Genomic DNA, 16,782 nt, shown 5'->3' with positions numbered 1-16,782 from the left:
GAACCAGAATCACAGAAAGGCTTAGGTTGGAAAGGACCTTAGGGATCATCGAGTTTCAACACCCCTGCCATGGGCAGCAATGCCTCTCAACTAGACTTAGTTGCTCAAGGCCTCAGACGACCTGGTTGTGAAAACCCCCAGGGAGGAGGTATCCACAGTCTCACCACCCTCATACTGAAGAACTTGCTAAGATCCAGTCTAACCCTGCTCTCCTGCAGCTTCAAACCACTCCCTCTTGTCCTGCCTCTAGACACCCTCAGGAAAAGCCTCTCTGCAGCCTTCTGTAGGACCCTTTTAGGTACTGAAAGGCAGCCCTAAGGTGCCCCCAGAGCCTTCTCTTGTCCAGGCTTAACACCCTCAGCCTGTCCTCATGGCAGAGATGTTTCAACCTTTGTGCCTCAGAGGCTGGAACATCAAAATAGCAAACTCTTTCTGAAATCTAGGGTCTATGCAGACACTGTACCAAATCCTCAGCAGATCTAAATCAATGTGGCTTCTGAAGTCAGCACTGAAGCTGACTGATGCCAGGTGAACATCTGCACCTCTGCAGTTAAGCTGTGCTCTGCACAGCATCTAGACTCGTTTTCTTGTTCTGGACTCCAAGGCATGATAATTGAACTCTTGGCTACATTTCTCCCTTCTTAGTCAAAACTCTCACCTAGGCACTGGACTTTAAATCAGTGCAGGTCTCTGCATCACAAATCACAATAATCACAGAACTTGGTTGGGAAAGAGCTCAAATTCTGTGGTTCTATGACTGCTTCTCCCCCACCAGGAATACCCACCCCAAGCAATGGATGCACAGCCAGCATGCACCACAATACTTCAATCCCCAGTAGCTCTCACCTCACGGTTGGTTTCATGGAAACACTCATGTCACAAAGCATTTCCATCTCAGTTCTGTGGGCAAAACCCCTGTCTCTGTGTTCATACTCTATAGAAAGGCAGGTTGGGTGATGTGAACATGTTGCCTCCACAGTCAGAAACAAAATTCTTCCATGAAAAGAGATTGACCCTCAGGAAAATCTCTCTTGGGACAAAACCTGAAGGGGTCCTACAAGCAAGCTGGGAAGGGGTTTTTTGCAAGGGTTTGTAGTGATAAGATGGGAGAGAATGGACTGAAGTTTGAGGAGGGGAGATTTAGACTGGAGATGAGTAAGAAATTCTTTCCAGTGAGGGTGGTGAGACACAGGTTGCCCAGGGAGGTGTGGATGCTCCCTCCCTGGAGATGTTCAAAGCCAGGCTGCATGAGGCCTTGAGCAAGCTGGGCTAGAGGGAGGTGTCCCTGTCCATGGCAGAATGTTGGAACTGGATTCTCTTTAAGGTCCTAGCCTGGAGAAGAGGAGGCTCAGGGGTGACCTCATTGCTGTCTACAACTACCTGAAGGGACATTGTAGCCAGGTGGGGGGTGGTCTCTTCTCCCAGGCAACCAGCAATAGAACAAGGGGACACAGTCTCAAGTTGTGCCAGGGTAGGTCTAGGCTGGATGTTAGGAGGAAGTTGTTGTCAGAGAGAGTGATTGGCATTGGAATGGGCTGCCCAGGGAGGTGGTGGAGGCACTGTCCCTTGAGGTCTTCAAGAAAAGACTGGATGAGGCACTCGGTGCCATGGTCTGGTTGACTGGCTAGGGCTGGGTGCTAGGTTGGACTGGATGATCTTGGAGGTCTCTTCCAACCTGGCTGATTCTAAGTGAGCAGTGTTTGATTTCAAGACTAAGGAGAAGCAGTCCAGGAAGAACAAGTGACAAAGCCTAGAGAAAAGTGTTTGCGTCGCAGGTTGATTTTCTGCTCCAGGATTTGATTCAGCCACCAGCATCACAAGTCCTGGAGCTTCCCAGTATTAGTGCTTAATCATTTTCATAATCAGGAAGTATATCTTCTACTTAATATTGCTCACACTCTCCACTGCTTTGTTCTCAGAGCACTTCCAGTGTCACAGCAGAAAGAGAAACCAATTCAAGTGTCAAACTCTTTTAGTATGGCAAACAAGAAAGCTCTCCAAAAGATCACTTTGTCCTCTTGGAAAGCAAGACATACAGAATAAAGCAGAATACTTTAAGCCTCATACTGTTGCTGACAGGATGTAAAACATATTGACAATCATATAAAAAAATCCCTTTGTGTGTCAAAGGTGAAGCTTCAGAACTGAGTAAGAAACACCTTGAAAAAATATCTCCTTCAGCACCGAGCTTCTTTGTCCATTCTGAACCTGACTCTTAGAGTAGAATAAATTCTTTTAATGTCATTTTATCTCACTTTTCATCCAAAGCTTTAAGAAAGAAGCCCAACCAGCTGCTATTTTATAATGCACCTTTGAACTAGCATTTCCTGAGCTTAAGAAAAGCAAAGCACTCCAGTTTATTTATGACTAAAGATGCTTACAGCTCATAAATAGTTGTGGTTTTTTTTTCTTTACAGTTCTTTTCATAAAAAAGCTGAAAGCTCAGAGCCAGGGAGAAGTTATGCTGCTCACCTGCAACCTGTCCTGGGCATAGCAAGGACCAGCTGATCTATGAGGTGAAGTAGGAGCCAAGCAGGGTAACAAGACAGGTGGGAGCAGCTCTTTCCATCACGGAGCCAGGATTCAGATTTGCTCCTCTGCGTGGCAACCAGGCTCAGACATCATCCAGTGCTCTCCTGAGATGTCCTTGATGACACAGGGCTCCCACTTTCAAAATCCCCTTGGATTCAGCCAGCTAAATGCTTTAACTTTGCTAAGCCATCTCCTAGAAGAGGGATGCACCTCTGGCCCTGATATCTCCCTGACCGTGTTAAAGGCCAGGTTGGATGAGGCTTTGAGCAGCCTGGGCTAGTGCAAGGTGTCCCTGCCCATGGCAGGGGGGCTGGAACTAGGTGACCTTTAAGGTCCCTTCCAACCCAAACCATTCTATGAATCTAGGAATCTACCCAACACTTCAGTCAGTAGGGACACCTCCAACTACATCAGGCTGCCCACTGAGCTTAAATTTTTCCAGGGACGGGACTCAACTACAGCCCTGGGAAGCCTCTTCCAGTATTTCTCTACTCTCATTGTGCAGAACTTCCTCCTGATGTCCAACCCAAATCTCCCCTGCTCCAGTTTCAAACCACTACCCCTCACCCTATCACCACAAGCTCTTCTCAAACAGTCCCTCCTCAGTCCCCTTCAGATATTGAAATACAGCTCTAAGGTCTCCCCACAGCCTTCTCTTCTCCAGGCTGAGCAGCCCAAATTCTTTCTGCCTGTCTTCATGGGAGAGGTGCTCCAGCTCTCCAGTCAGTGTTGTGGCCCTCCAGTGCTGGACTCTCTTGTGTGGGGGTCCCAAAGCTGAACACAGTACTCCCCAAGTGAGGTCTCAGCAGAGCAGAACGGCAGAATGACCTCTCTCCACTGCTGGCCACACTTCTTTTGATGCAGCCCAGGCTTTCTGGGCTGCAAGTGCCCATTGCTGGCTCATACCCAGCTTCTCACCCACCAGCACCCCCAAGTTCTTTTCATCAGGGCTGTTCTCAATCCCATCATCTCCCAGCTTGTCCTGATATGGAGGGAATGCTGGAAATTCCTTGTTGGAATCCAGCTCTAGAAATCACATCTAGTCCTGCTTCCTTTTTATAGTTTCTCCTAGCTCCCACAGCAGGATACTGGCAAAGGGCTGTACAAAGAGTCTGTAAAGAAACAAATCATTCCATATTGACCAGTGCATGAAGCTGTGGCTGAGCAGAGTCAGTCTGTGTGTGAAGCACTGTCAGGTCACTCAGAGTGGTAGCCATGAGGGCTTCCTGTGGTCGTGGTGTCCCATTGGACTTGCAGTCTGTTCCTGCTGCAGAGCTGCTGTCATGCAGGGGGGTCACACTGCCTGGGACAGCAGCCAAGCTCTGATAGTGGCCATTCTCTGGGAAGGACAGCAGCTTCTCTGGGATTTTAGGTGACATGTCATACTCCTCATCAGGAAGCTCTGTTTTGTGACCTTCATCGTTCTTAGATGCTCCTTCCACGATGACAAGGAAGGACTTCCAGGGGGTGTTTTTATCATGTATCTGAAATGAAACAGACAAAAAACAGAAGGCTGAAATCATGACTGTTTGGAAAGCTTGGATTCAGCTCATGCTTGATGCTGGTAGACCTTCATTTACATGCCACATAATCGCCCTCTGCACTGCCCTGGTGAGATCTCACCTCCAGCTTTGGAGTCCTCAGCACAAGAAGTACATGGACCTGTTAGAGCTGGTATAGAAGAGGCCACAAAAATGATTCGAGATCTGAAAGCCCTCTGCTGTGACAGTGTGAGAGAGTTGAGGTTGTTCAGCTGGAGAAGAGAAGTCTTTGGGGAGACCTTATTGAAGTCTTTCAACACTTAAAGGGGTCAACAAGAAAGATGGGGATAGACCTTTTTAGGAGAACCTGTGATAGGACAAGGGCTGATGGTCTGAAACTAAAAGAGATTTAGATTATAGATAAAAAAAAGAGATTTTTTTACACTGAGAGTGGCCTAGGTCATCCAAAGAGGTGGCAGATACCCTACCCCAGGAAGTATTCCAGAGCAGGTTGGACAGGGCTCTGAGCAACCTGCTCTAGTTGCAGATGCCCCTGCTCACTCCAGTGGGATGGCACCAGATGACCTTTAAAAGTGCCCTTCCACCTAAATCAATCCATGATTCTGTAAGTATCCCAAAACAAGGACAGTACAGAAACAGAAGCACTTACATTGGAAAAGACCTTCAAGAGGCTTAGGTTGGACATGAGGAACAATTCCTTCCCCAAAAGCATTGTCAAGCCCTGGACCAGGCTGTCTGGGGCAGTGGCAGAGCCCCTGTCCCTGAGGGGATTGAAAAGCTGTGTAGATGTGGTGCTAAGAGTCACAGTTTAATGGTGAACTCAACAGCTAAGAGTTGGACTCAATGATCACAGGATCACAGAATCATTTAGGCTAGAAAACACCTTCAAGATCATCAAGTCCAACTATCAATCCTGCACTGCCAAGCCACCATTAAACCGTTTCCCTTGGCACCACCATCACAGAGTGTCAGGGGCTGGAAGAGACCTCAGAAGATCAGCCAGTCCAACCCCCCTGCCATCTACAACTCTTTTGAATCCCTTCAGTGACTCCACCACCATCCTGGGCAGCCTGTTCCAGGGCTTGACAACCCTTTTGAGGAAGAAATTGTTCCTCATGCCCAACCTAAACCTCCTCTGGCACACCTTGAGGCCATTTCCTCTTGTCACTTGAGAGAACAGACAGACACTCACCTTGCTTCAATCTCTTTTTAAGGAGTTGTAGAGAGCAAGAAGGTCTTCCCTCAGCCTCATTTTTTCCAGGCTGAACACCCCCAGTTCCCTCAGCTGCCCCTGAGAAGCTTTCCTGACCCCTCCCCAGCTTTGCTGCTTTGTGGACACGACTCACCAATCGCAGCAGTTAACTCTACTGATGACATCTAGGTGCATGGAACAAGCTACATCACCACACTCACCAGACATCATAAACATTCTTTCCATTACTGGACTGATCTACAAACTGTGACATCTCTTCACAAGCACTTGACAAGGCTTTTGGAGAAGGTACACCCAAGCCTACACCCATACCAGTACCACCAGGCCTTATCAGAGAAGACAGTGCACCAAACTCCACATAAATCAAACTGAAGTCCTCTCTCCGGGCCTGAGAAAGTTAAGACATAGGTAGGCGGCCACGGGGGAGGGCTGCAGCACTAGAAAGTGACAGATCTCACCGAGGTGTGGCGCCGCAGGGTGGATTTGTCAGTGAAGGTCCTGCCGCAGGCGTTGCACATGAAGGGCTTCTCACCGGTGTGGATGCGGTGGTGGCGCTGCAGCGCGTTCAGCTGGGTGAACTGCTTCCCACACTGGTCACAGCAGTAGGGCCGCTCGCCTGCAAGCACAGCAGCACACGGGGCATGGACCACTGAAGAGATTCTGCCCTTCTGCTCTGCTCTCCTGAGATACCACCCCCAGTACTGTGTCTTGTTCTAGTGGCCTCAGCATAAAGACATGGAGATGCTAGAGCGGGTCCAGAGGAGGTGACAAAGATGATTAGAGGGCTAGAAAACCTCCCCTATGGGAACAGGCAGAGAGAGTTGGGGCTGTTCAGCCTCGAGAAGAGAAAGCTCTGGGAAGACCTTATAGTGGCCTTCAAGTACCTTATATGGAACCTAAAAGAAAGCTGGGGAGGAACTTCTGACAAGGGTTTGAAGTGATAGGTTGAAAGGGAATGGATTGCAGCTTGAAGAGGGCAGATTTAGACTGTGGACATTAGGAAAACATTATTTCCAGTGAGGGTAGTGAGACACTGGGACAGGTTGCCCAGAGAGGTTACAGATGCCTCCCTCTCTGGAGGTGTTCAAGGCCAGGCTGGATGAGGCCTTGAGCAACCTAGGCTAGTGGAAGGTATCCCTGCCCATGGCAGAGGGAGTGGAACTAGATGCTCTTTAAGGTCCCATCCAGTCCAAACCACACTATAAATCTTTGTTGGGGTGTTACAGAAGCTGCTCATTGGGGAACTTCAAGTAAGCTGAAATTCTAACAGACAATTTTGATGCACCTGAAGTAAGCAGGCATTACATAAATCTGGCCAGTCACTGAAGCCTCCACATTTTTAAACCTATTTCCCACTAGCAACTAAATTCCTATCCCAAAATAGAAGTTTTCCCCATTAGAAGATGAGCATGATCCACAAGGTTCTCTCCAAACACATCACAAACTGTCTTACTGCAATCACTGTGTTTGAGCACTCCTCCAAACAACCACTCAGACAAGATGGAATCAGCCGAGTTGGAAAAGACCTTTAAGATCATACAGTTACAGAATGGTAGGGATTGGAAGGGACCTCTTAAGATCAGCAGGTCCAATCCCCTCTGCCAAAGAAGTATCACCTAGGGTGGGTCACGCAGCTTGTGCCCTTACAGTCTCCAGAGAAGGAGACTGCACAACCTCTCTGGGCAGTCTGTTGTTCCAGGGGTCCATCACCCTCAACAGGACAGTTTTAACTCCTGTTGAGGTGAAACTTCCTGTCTTCCAGTTTGTATCCACTGCCCTTTGTCCTGTGACAGGACAACATGAAAAGAGTCTGGCCCTTTTTCTTGACACACACTCTTCAGATATTTATAAATATTAATAAGATCTCCTCTCCAGGCTAAACAGCCCCAGGTCTCTCAGCCTTTCTTCATCAGACAGATGTTCCAGCTCTTTCATCATCCTCACAGCCCTACCAGCACAGCACAGGTCACCACATAACCATATCCCTCAGCGCCACATCTACACAGAACCACAGAATCAATCCCAAAAGGAGACACCCATGGAGAAATCCCTTGTCTGAATAAATGCAGCTGTGAGATCCACAGCTTTCAGATTGTGACCTCAAACACAAAAGCACCTCCCACCTGTGTGGACTTTTATGTGCTGGTAAAGGGAGTTCCTCTGTGCAAACGTTCTGAAGCAAACTTCACACTTGAAGGGTTTGGATCCGGTGTGGATTCTGTTGTGGTGTTTCAGATACTCCTTAGAGGCAAAGCTCTTCCCGCAGGTTTCACACATAAAAGGTCTTTCCCCTGCAGCAAGGTTGAGAAGGAGAATTAAACATCACACACAAAGAATCATGGCAAGCACTGGTTTTGAAAGGACCTTTAAAGCTCATTTAGTCCAATCCCCCTGCAGTAAGCACGGACACCCCTGATCAGGTTGCTCAGAGAGCCATCAAGCCTGACTTTGAATGTCTCCAGGAATGAGGCCTCCACCACCCTCCCAGTAAAGAGCTTCTTCCTAGTGTCTACCTAAATCTATCCTTCTCTAGTTTCAAACCATTGCCTCTTGTCCTGTCATAACCAGCCCTTGTAAAAAGGTTCTCCCCAGCTTTCTTGTAGGCCCCCTTTAGGTCCTGGAAGGATGTTTTAAGGTCTTCCCAGAGCCTTCTCTTCTCCAGGCTGAGCAGCCCCAACTGTCTCAGCGAAGGTGCTCCATTCCTCTGATCGTTTTTGTGGCCCTCTGCACATCCTGACCACTGCTGTGTACAGCTCTGATGAAAGGTCTCCAAGGTAAGCAGGCAATTTTACTTAAGACACCAGTCACAAAGCGTTCTTGGAATTACATTTCATTGTCATTTAACATTTTTCTGCCATCCACATTAGGGCCAAGTCAGTGGGAGAAGGCAGCAGGTCAGTGAAGAGATGCAGAAATGTAACACAACTCAAATGTGGTAAAGGGTCACTTCCAAACACCAGTCTGTAGCCTGGACAGAAAGAATCGTTTTGGATGGAAAAGACCTCTAAATATCATCCAACCATTACCAAATCCTGCCAAATTTGCAGGATGAGGTAATTTGTACATGTCCTGCACCATGTACAAGGGTGGCAACACCACCACCTCCCTGAGCAGCCTGTCACAGTGTTCTAAAAATCCCTTCTGTGGAAAAGTTTCTTCTACTATCCAATCTCAACCTTGCTATTGAGGACCATGCCAAGCAGCCTGTTCCCAGTCCACTGGGAACTCCTCCTGTCTTTCACAGATTCACAGAATGGTTTGGTCTGGAAGGGACCTTAAAGATCATTTAGTTCCAAACCCTCTGCCATGGGACTAGGACACCTTTCCCTAGACCAGACTGCTCAAGGCCTTGACCCAGCCATTCATGAATTCCTTTTCCTCATTCTCTGCCTATCCACCTTTAGGACCCTCACTCAGTAAAACTGTCTAGGAAGGAGAACATCTGATTTTATATTACCAAAAATATCCACCCAACACACAAAACGAATTTTCTGGTTGAAGAGAAGATCTCCTGGTTGCACAGCAGGGTCTCCTCCTAAAGGCAGCACGTGCCAAGAGCCGGCCTTACCTGTGTGACAACGTTTGTGATATATCAGCATGTGATTCTGAGTGAATCTGGCACCACACTCATCACAGACAAAAGGCTTTTCACCAGTATGGATTCTGAAAAGAGAAAGCAGCATTAGAGCATCCAGGAATCCCCTTCTGGCTTGTGCAGCACAACGCAGGCTCTCTTTACTCTGGCTGCTATCTGAAGAGTGACCTGTGCAAGAATTCAGCGCCTTCTAAAACAGAAAGGGCCGTTTACAGAACTACTGTGGCCTAAACCAGTACCCCAGTTTAAATTCTAACTGAAATTTTCAGCCCACACAGAGCTTCAGGAACTCTCCTGAAGATTGCTGCAGGAGCACAGTCAACACAGGCCAGTTTTTGTGGCAATTCATCACGAGAAGGAGCAGAGATGTCAAAACACATACAGAAAGCCGAGCAAGTCTCGCCACAGACTGGCACAACACACCAGCTAGGCCAGCACTGAGCTTCCAGCATTCACAAAGGGGAGAAAGTCATGCCAGAAAAAGAACAGGAGAATGGTAAAAGCAGGGTCAATAGATACAATTTTTGCCTGGATAAAGATTCTCTTGCCCATGAAGCTTCAAAGTGGTGCATTTGCACCTCCACCCTTGAGTCTCTGCGCAAGCAATTCCATCAGCTCTGTGTGGGTGCCTTTGGAGCTTCACTCACCCCTGTCAGCCCATTTATAGCCAGACACTAGCTGTTTGCTAGACTCAGCACCCAAATCTGGGGTTCTTCAAGTTAATAAATGGACAAATCTTAGTCGGTTTACACTTATTGCAAAACATTTCTAAATCAATTACCAAGCAGCATCCAATGAGCTGAAATAATTACAGCCCCAATCCTCCAAAGAATCAAGCGTGGGAGGGTTGATTTCCTCACGGGGGACACACCAGGGCTGCTCTCATGAGAAAAGCTCTCTCTGCCCTTCAGCTGCAGCACCCACACACCTCTACTTTGCCTTAAAGAAAATGACAGCAACTCCCTGAAGCTGAAAAGCAGGGTGGAAAAAAATAGAAAACCAAGTTGAGAAAAAAAAGAGGGAAGGAAAAAAAAACACAAAGAAGGAAATGTGGACACTTTCTGGTCAGGTATATAGAATCATGGAATGGTTTAGGTTGGAAGGGACCTCAAAGCTCAGCCAGTTCCAACCCCCTGCCATGGGCAGGGACACCTCACACTACAACAGGTCAGTCAAGGCCTCATCCAACCCGGCCTTGAACACCTCCAGGGAGGTTGTGGAGCACAGAATGGGATCAAAGATCCCACTCTGTGCTTCTGTGCTCTACAATCTCCCTGGGCAATCTGTGCCAGTGTCTCACCACCCTCACTGCAAACAACTTCTTCCTAACATCCACTTTCAATCTCCCCTGACACTTTAAACCCATTCCTCCTTGTCCTGTCATGACAAGACCTTGTCAATAATCCCTCCCCAGCCTTCCTGTAGCCCCCTTCAGATAGCGGAAGACTACTACAAGGTCTCCTCGAAGCCTTCTCTGACACCCCCACTTCACTTGAAGGCTCAAAGTGCATTCCAGGGGACTCTGCTTCTCCCCCCAGAATCTAACAAGGCCAATTAAGTCTGTTCATACCTCATGTGTGTTTTAAGTGCAGAAGGCTGAGAAAATTTAGCCTCACACTCTGTGCACCCATAAGGCTTGTCGCCTGTATGCGTCCTTTCATGGAGCCTCAAGGCAGTTTTGGAGCTCAACCCCTTTCCACACTGTAGGCACTGATGACGCTCCCCACCACCCTCATGAACCTGGAGAATGTGCCTCTTGACGTCCTTCTTCCTCTTGAACTTCTTACCGCAGAGCTCACAAGGGAAGTGGCGCTCGCTGCTGTGGACGTGGCGCTGGTGGCTTTTGAGGTTGCAGCGGTTGGCGAAGGTCTGGCTGCAGGTTTCGCACCGGTAAACGATTTCGGCGGCGATGCCGTGGCTGTGCTTGATGTGCTTGAGGAAGCTTTTCTCGTAGAGGAACTCCTTCTCGCAGGTGCTGCACTTGAAGTTGCTGCCTCGCCTCTTTTTATCCTCTTCGGACTTCGGCAGGTTTGCTCCCGATTCAAAGCTGCATTCTTTGCTCTCGGGTTTGATGCTGTTCTCTGCCGGCGGCTGCTCCTCCTCCTCCTCCTCCTCCTCCTCCTCCTCCTCCCTCTCCACATCGCACACCTCCTGCTCTTGAGGACACCTGTTTTCTTCCACAGCAACCCCTCCATCCTTCTGCTGCTCCCTCAGCCGCCTCGTGTATTTCTTCTTCGGGATCTCCACAAACACTTTCCTCCCAGCCAGCCTCCCACTCGCCCTCCTGATCTTGGCGTAAGGAGGCTTCACCATCTCCTTCTTCTTGTCCATTTTCTCTTTTGATTTGGCAGCTGGGAATTCAGGAGACGCTCTGCTGCTGGGCCTGTCTGCTGGGCCATCTGGAGGAGCCAAAGGACAGCCTGCCTGGTCAGCTTCCGCCACAGCAGCTGCTTTGGACTCCATCGGAGTGCTCGACTGGGTAGAGCTCTCTTCCTCAGAGCTCTGTGATTCAGAGAAGTTCTGCAGCTCCAACAGCACCGATTCCAGCATCTGCTTCTTCAACTGAAAGCAGGTTTCTGAGAGGTCTAAGCACTTCAGCTTCTCAGCTATTTCAAGCATACGCTGCACTCTGTCTTCTTCCACCTCTACCTTAGCAGTGTAGACAAACTCCAGAAATGAAGCAAAATCAGCGACCTGGACTTCATTGAGGAACACGTTGGTCCTGGGGCCATCCATTCCCTTCTCATTGAGGAACACCTCCTTGAAAAACTTGCTGGTGGCTGCCAAGACAGCCTTGTGGGCCACAAACTCTGCCCTGACACCTTGGTACTCCACACTGACCGTCACGTCGCAGAGGTGGCCCAGGAGACGCAGCTGATGCATTTCGTTCAGCAGGTTGATGGGAGAGGACTTGGATTCCAGCAGCACAGCATTACTTTCCATCTTTCTTCTCTCTGTGAAAAGCTGTAAACCACACAGCACGTTAGCTATTTGCCCCCAAACTAATGAAACTGGCAGACACCAACACGAGAGACATGTAGACCTGCTGCAGCAGGTCCAAAGGAAGGCCACAAAGATCACTGGAGGGCTGGAGCACTTCTGTTATGAAGACAGGCTGGACAAATTGGGGCTATTCAGCCTGGAGAAGTGAAGGTTCTAGGAAGACCTTAGAGATGCATTTCAATATCTGAAGGGGACCGACAGGAAGGCTGGAGCAGGACTGTCTAGAAGGACATCAGGAGAAAGTTCCTCACAATGAGAGTGGGAAAATATTGGAACAGGTTGCCTTTGTACCAGGGATGTGGCTGAGGTCTCATCCCTGGAGACATTCAATAACAGAATTAATGTGTCCCTGGGGAGCCTGATGTAGCTGGAGGTGACTGCAGGGGGGTTGGCCAAGATGACCTTCGAGGGTCCCTTCCAACCCAATGCAATCTGTGAATCTGCAAAACTCAAAGATTTCAGCGTACAGACTCTTGAGAGAGCTTCACTTTAGATTTAAGCACTAGAGCTGCCTGAGGACAAAGCAGCATTGTGAAAGTCTGTTTAGAAGCAACAGGCTTCCGAAAGCATCTTATCTAAAGCCACAGCACCAGTCAAAGAGATTGCTCTGAAGGTAATTTAAATGGTGCCTGCAATATTACCTGGAACACTAACTAGAGACCATTACAGGGACAAGGCAAACAGAGGAAGATCAAAAGAAATGCCGTCATTAAAGCATGTGGAATGGAGAAATAATTCTTCCTCTTAACCAAGCAGTAAGAGACAGAGAAGATTAAGAACAACTTCACTGCCAGACCAAATAAACACTTCCTTAGAGGCTTTTGAGATAAGGCTTTTAAACAAGACTGGGATAAAACTCCCAACGCTTAAGCAACCAATGCCTAAGAGCCTGCACAATCACACTCTAACTGCTTAAATGAAAACCTAAGAAAGCATAAAACTTCCTCTTGTCAAAAAAAAAAAACATCACTCATCCTAACAGCCTCTAAATTCTGAGTGCCCACAGACAGTCCTCCACTACCATTTAGGTTTTATTCTTATTGCCCAGAAATGTACTCAGCTGATGCAAAGCTCTCAAAAAAAGAGGAGTTCTTTGGGCTAAATATTTGATCCCACAACACGATAGTGCGGTGAACCACCAACAAACAATAGTCCGGTGAACCCTGATCAGGAATCAGTGCTGGGCCCCATCCTGTTTAACATCTTCATAGATGACCTGGATGAGGGCATGGAGTCAGTCATCAGCAAGTTTGCAGGTGACACCAAGCTGGGGGCAGATGTGGCTGGGTTGGAGGGCAGAAGGGCTCTGCAGTGGGACCTTGACCACCTGGACAGATGGGCAGAGTCCAAGGGGATGGGGTTCAATAGCTCCAAGTGCAGGGTGCTGCACTTTGGCCTCAACAATCCCATGCAGAGATACAGGCCGGGGTTGGAGTGGCTGGAGAGCAGCCAGAGAGAGAGGGATCTGGGGGTGCTGATTGGTACCTGCCTGAACATGAGCCAGCAGTGTGCCCAGGTGGCCAAGAGAGCCAGTGGCATCCTGGCCTGCATCAGGAATGGTGTGGCCAGCAGGAGCAGGGAGGTCATTCTGCCCCTGTACTCTGCACTGCTCAGACCACACCTTGAGTGCTGTGTTCAGTTCTGGGCCCCCCAGTTTAGGAGGGACATTGAGATGCTTGAGCGTGTCCAGAGAAGGGCAACGAGGCTGGGGAGAGGCCTTGAGCACAGCCCTACAAGGAGAGGCTGAGGGAGCTGGGGTTGTTTGGCCTGGAGAGGAGGCTCAGGGGGTGACTTTGTTGCTATCTGCAGCTACCTGAAGGGTGGTTGTGGCCAAGAGGAGGTTGCTCTCTTCTCTCAGCACCAGAGCAAGAGGACACAGCCTCAGGCTGCGCCAGGGGAGATTTAGGCTGGAGGTGAGGAGAAAGTTCTTCCCTGAGAGAGTCATTGGACACTGGAATGGGCTGCCCGGGGAGGTGGTGGAGTCGCCGTCCCTGGAGCTGTTCAAGGCAGGACTGGACGTGGCACTTGGTGCCATGGTCTGGCCTTGAGCTCTGTGCTAAAGGGTTGGACTTGATGATCTGTGAGGTCTCTTCCAATCCTAATAATACTGTGATACTGTGAACATGCTCTGAGCAGCACTCCCCTGCAACCTACTCAGTTTCACCAAGTTCCCAACTCCGTATTGGTATTGATTCATAGAATGGTTTGGATTGGAAGAAAGGGACCTTAAAGATCATCCAGTTCAAATCTCTCCTGCCATGGGCAAGGACACCTCCCACAAGCCCAGACTGCTCAAGGCCTCATCCAGCCTGGCCTTGAACACCTCCAGGGAGGGGGCATCCACAACCTCCCTGGGCAAGCTGTGCCAGTGTCTCACAATTTTTTCCTCATCTCCAGTCTAAATCTGCCCTCCTCATGCTTCAATCAATTCCCTTTTGTCCTATCACTACAAGCACTTTCCCAGCTTCCTTGTAGGCTCCCTTCAGGTACTACAAGAAGGCTACTCTAAGGTCTCCCTGGACCCTTCTTTTCTCTAGGCTGAATAGGCCCAGCTCTCTAAGCCTGTCCTCACAAGGGAGGTGTTCCAGCTCTCTGATCATCTTCATGGCCTCCTCTGGACCTGCTCCATCAGTTCAATGTCCTTCTTGCGCTATGGGCACCACAACTGGATGCAGTAAGATAGCATCTACCGAATCAAAAGCCCCTGTGGAAACACACTGCCTGCCTGCCACTGTTTTGGAATGGGTTCAGAAGAAAAGCAGGTATCCAACATAAATTATAAGATCTGCTGTGCTGTGAAGACTTTTTTGTGGCCACTGCTGTGACAAGATACCAACCAGCTGAGCATGGGAGCTGGCAGGACATCTTCAACGCAAGTATGATGCATTCATCTTAAAAGGCAAGGCCTGAAAAGCTGTTTGCTAGGACTGGTCTGTAAAACTGAGATAAAGAAAAGCAGCCCTTGCATAAGGTCATCCGTATGCTGTGTGTGCTCCCTTCCAGAGACAAAACTACCTGAGAAGAGATAAAGGACCAGCTAGATATAACAGATGGTTGTTCCACAAGCTGCTCTGCTCTTCTGCGCCAAGTCCATGCAGATTACTGCTAAGATCCAACCTGCTCCTTTCAGGGTGCTCCAGCTGCTGCAGCTAAAATGCCACCACAACAGGCAGAGCCTGCAGTACGAAGCAGAAGTCAACCCTATAAAGGTCAGCACGCTGCAGCAAACACCCAGCTCGACTTTCAGACAGCGAGCGAGAGAACCCCACACAGACCCAGCAGCCCCCGTAAGAGCACTGGGAGACACACAGGGACCCCAGGCCAGGCCGGAAGGTGCCTTGCATGGAACGACAGGGTATCCCCACTGCTCACATGAGGCCTGCTGCCCTCCTCCGTCAGCTTCTTCCTCGGAGCCACGGCGGCCTGAACAGATGGGCCTGGGAACAGCCTGCAGCACAGGCGCACACACAGCCCAAAAGACAGGCGGCAGTCCTTAACAGGAAGAGGGAAGAGTCCGCCCGCACCCGGAGCAGGCGATGAGGGAGAGCCTACCCATCTCCCTTCCACTAAGGGAGCTGTTACTGAAAGCACGTCCCGCCGACCCCACACGGCAGAGACAGGGCGGAAAACAGCTCCGTGCCGAGGGCAGAGATCCCAGGCCCACAGCGGCCACCTGGCTGCGAGGGAAAAGGCAGCGGCCGGTGGCTGCGGGAGGCAGCAAGGCCGCAGTGGGGCCGAGGCCAGCTCCGCCCATAGCTCCGCCGCGGCGCCGCGCGTCCGGCGGGAAGCCCCTCCCGAGCCCGCACTCACCGGGCAGCCCCCAGCCGGGGCCTGGCTGCTCCTCACCCTCCTGGCTGCGGGCGGCGGCCGCAAGCGCTGCCAGGGCCAGCGCCGCCCTCCGCAGCGCCTCACAACCGGCGGGGCCGCAGAGTGCGCAGGCGCCGCAGCGGCGCACAGGAAGTGACATGGCTTGGACGCGCCCGCTGTTGCCCGGCACCGCGGCCGAGCGCCACCTCCGCGCAGCAGCGCAGCCCCGGGTTGGGGAGGAGAGGCCGCCGAGGGCACCCAGTTCAACCATCGACCCCAGATCACCCTGCCCACAAGTGATAGCACCGCCTGGAGCCCCTCTTACCGGAGCTTCGGAGGTGCTGGAAGGTGTCCAGAGAAGGGCCACGAGGAGGAGCAGGGGGCTGCAGCTGCTCTGCTGTGCGGGCATTGAGGCTGTCCAGTCCGGAGAGGAGAAGGCTCCCAGCTGACTTTATTGTGGCCCTTCAGTATCTTAAGGGGGCTACAAGAAAGCTGGGGAGGGGCTTTTTAGGCTTTCAGGTCGGGATAGGACTGGGAGGAATGGAACCAAGCTAGAGATGGGTAGACTCAGACTGAATGTTAGGAAGAAGTTGCTCAGCATGAGGGTGGTGAGAGCCTGGAAGGGGTTGCCCAGGGAGGTGGTGGAAGCCTCATGGCTGGAGGTGTTTAAGGCCAGGCTGGCTGAGGCTGTGGCCAGCCTGATCTAGTGCAAGGTGTCCCTGGGCATGGCAGGGGCATAGGAACTGTCTGATCCTTGTGGTCCCTTCCAACCCTGACTGATTCTATGATTCTCCTTGGGGCATTTTTTGTCTTCAGCCCCCTAAGCAAACACAGAAGTACTGCCAGGACTGAAACACAAACTACAGGCGCACTAAGACAACTGAAGAACTTTACAGAACCAAGACCTAAAACCTGTGTACGTAATGAGGTTTGCATCCATTTCCTGCAGTGATTAATTCAACACAAATTCCTAGTGAATTTTCACTCAGAGATGAAAGGTAACTTGGACCAGGAGAAGTACACCACTACTTTTTTTCAACGCAGACGTGTAACCCTAAAAAAGAAATAACCAACTGGCAAGCCAAGATTAGAACAAAGCAGGTGATCAGTAGCTCTACTCCAAACATCCA

The 16,782-nt window shown here is 50.1% G+C and overlaps 1 protein-coding gene across 1 annotated transcript; it reads right to left on the bottom strand.

Annotated features, from left to right (window-relative positions):
• Positions 1-1,954: 1,954 nt before the first annotated feature.
• GZF1 (GDNF inducible zinc finger protein 1) lies at positions 1,955-15,760 on the bottom strand. The gene is made up of 7 exons (XM_064145729.1): positions 15,656-15,760; positions 10,413-11,806; positions 8,816-8,910; positions 7,371-7,538; positions 5,706-5,863; positions 2,720-4,016; positions 1,955-2,680 (listed from the first exon to the last, which is right to left on the bottom strand). Exons 2-6 carry the CDS (start codon positions 11,783-11,785, stop codon positions 3,660-3,662), a joined length of 2,151 nt encoding a protein of 716 aa, XP_064001799.1. The 5' UTR covers positions 11,786-11,806; positions 15,656-15,760; the 3' UTR covers positions 1,955-2,680; positions 2,720-3,659.
• Between the last annotated feature and the right edge of the window lie 1,022 nt (positions 15,761-16,782).

This window comes from Pogoniulus pusillus, chromosome 7 (genome assembly GCF_015220805.1).
Source record: "Pogoniulus pusillus isolate bPogPus1 chromosome 7, bPogPus1.pri, whole genome shotgun sequence".
NCBI lineage: Eukaryota > Metazoa > Chordata > Aves > Piciformes > Lybiidae > Pogoniulus > Pogoniulus pusillus.
The sequence above is the reverse complement of the archived record's forward strand: the minus strand, read 5'-3'. Positions and strand labels throughout refer to the sequence as shown.

Bases quoted from the DNA above. Each gene is read 5' to 3' on its own strand.
- GZF1 (XM_064145729.1), bottom strand. From the start codon at position 11,785: ATGGAAAGTAATGCTGTGCTGCTGGAATCCAAGTCCTCTCCCATCAAC. The intron at 8,911-10,412 runs GTATGAACAGAC...TTCTCTTTTCAG, and splicing joins GCACTTAAAACACACATGAG to AATCCATACTGGTGAAAAGC. The intron at 5,864-7,370 runs GTGGGAGGTGCT...CTGTGCTTGCAG, and splicing joins GCACATAAAAGTCCACACAG to GCGAGCGGCCCTACTGCTGT.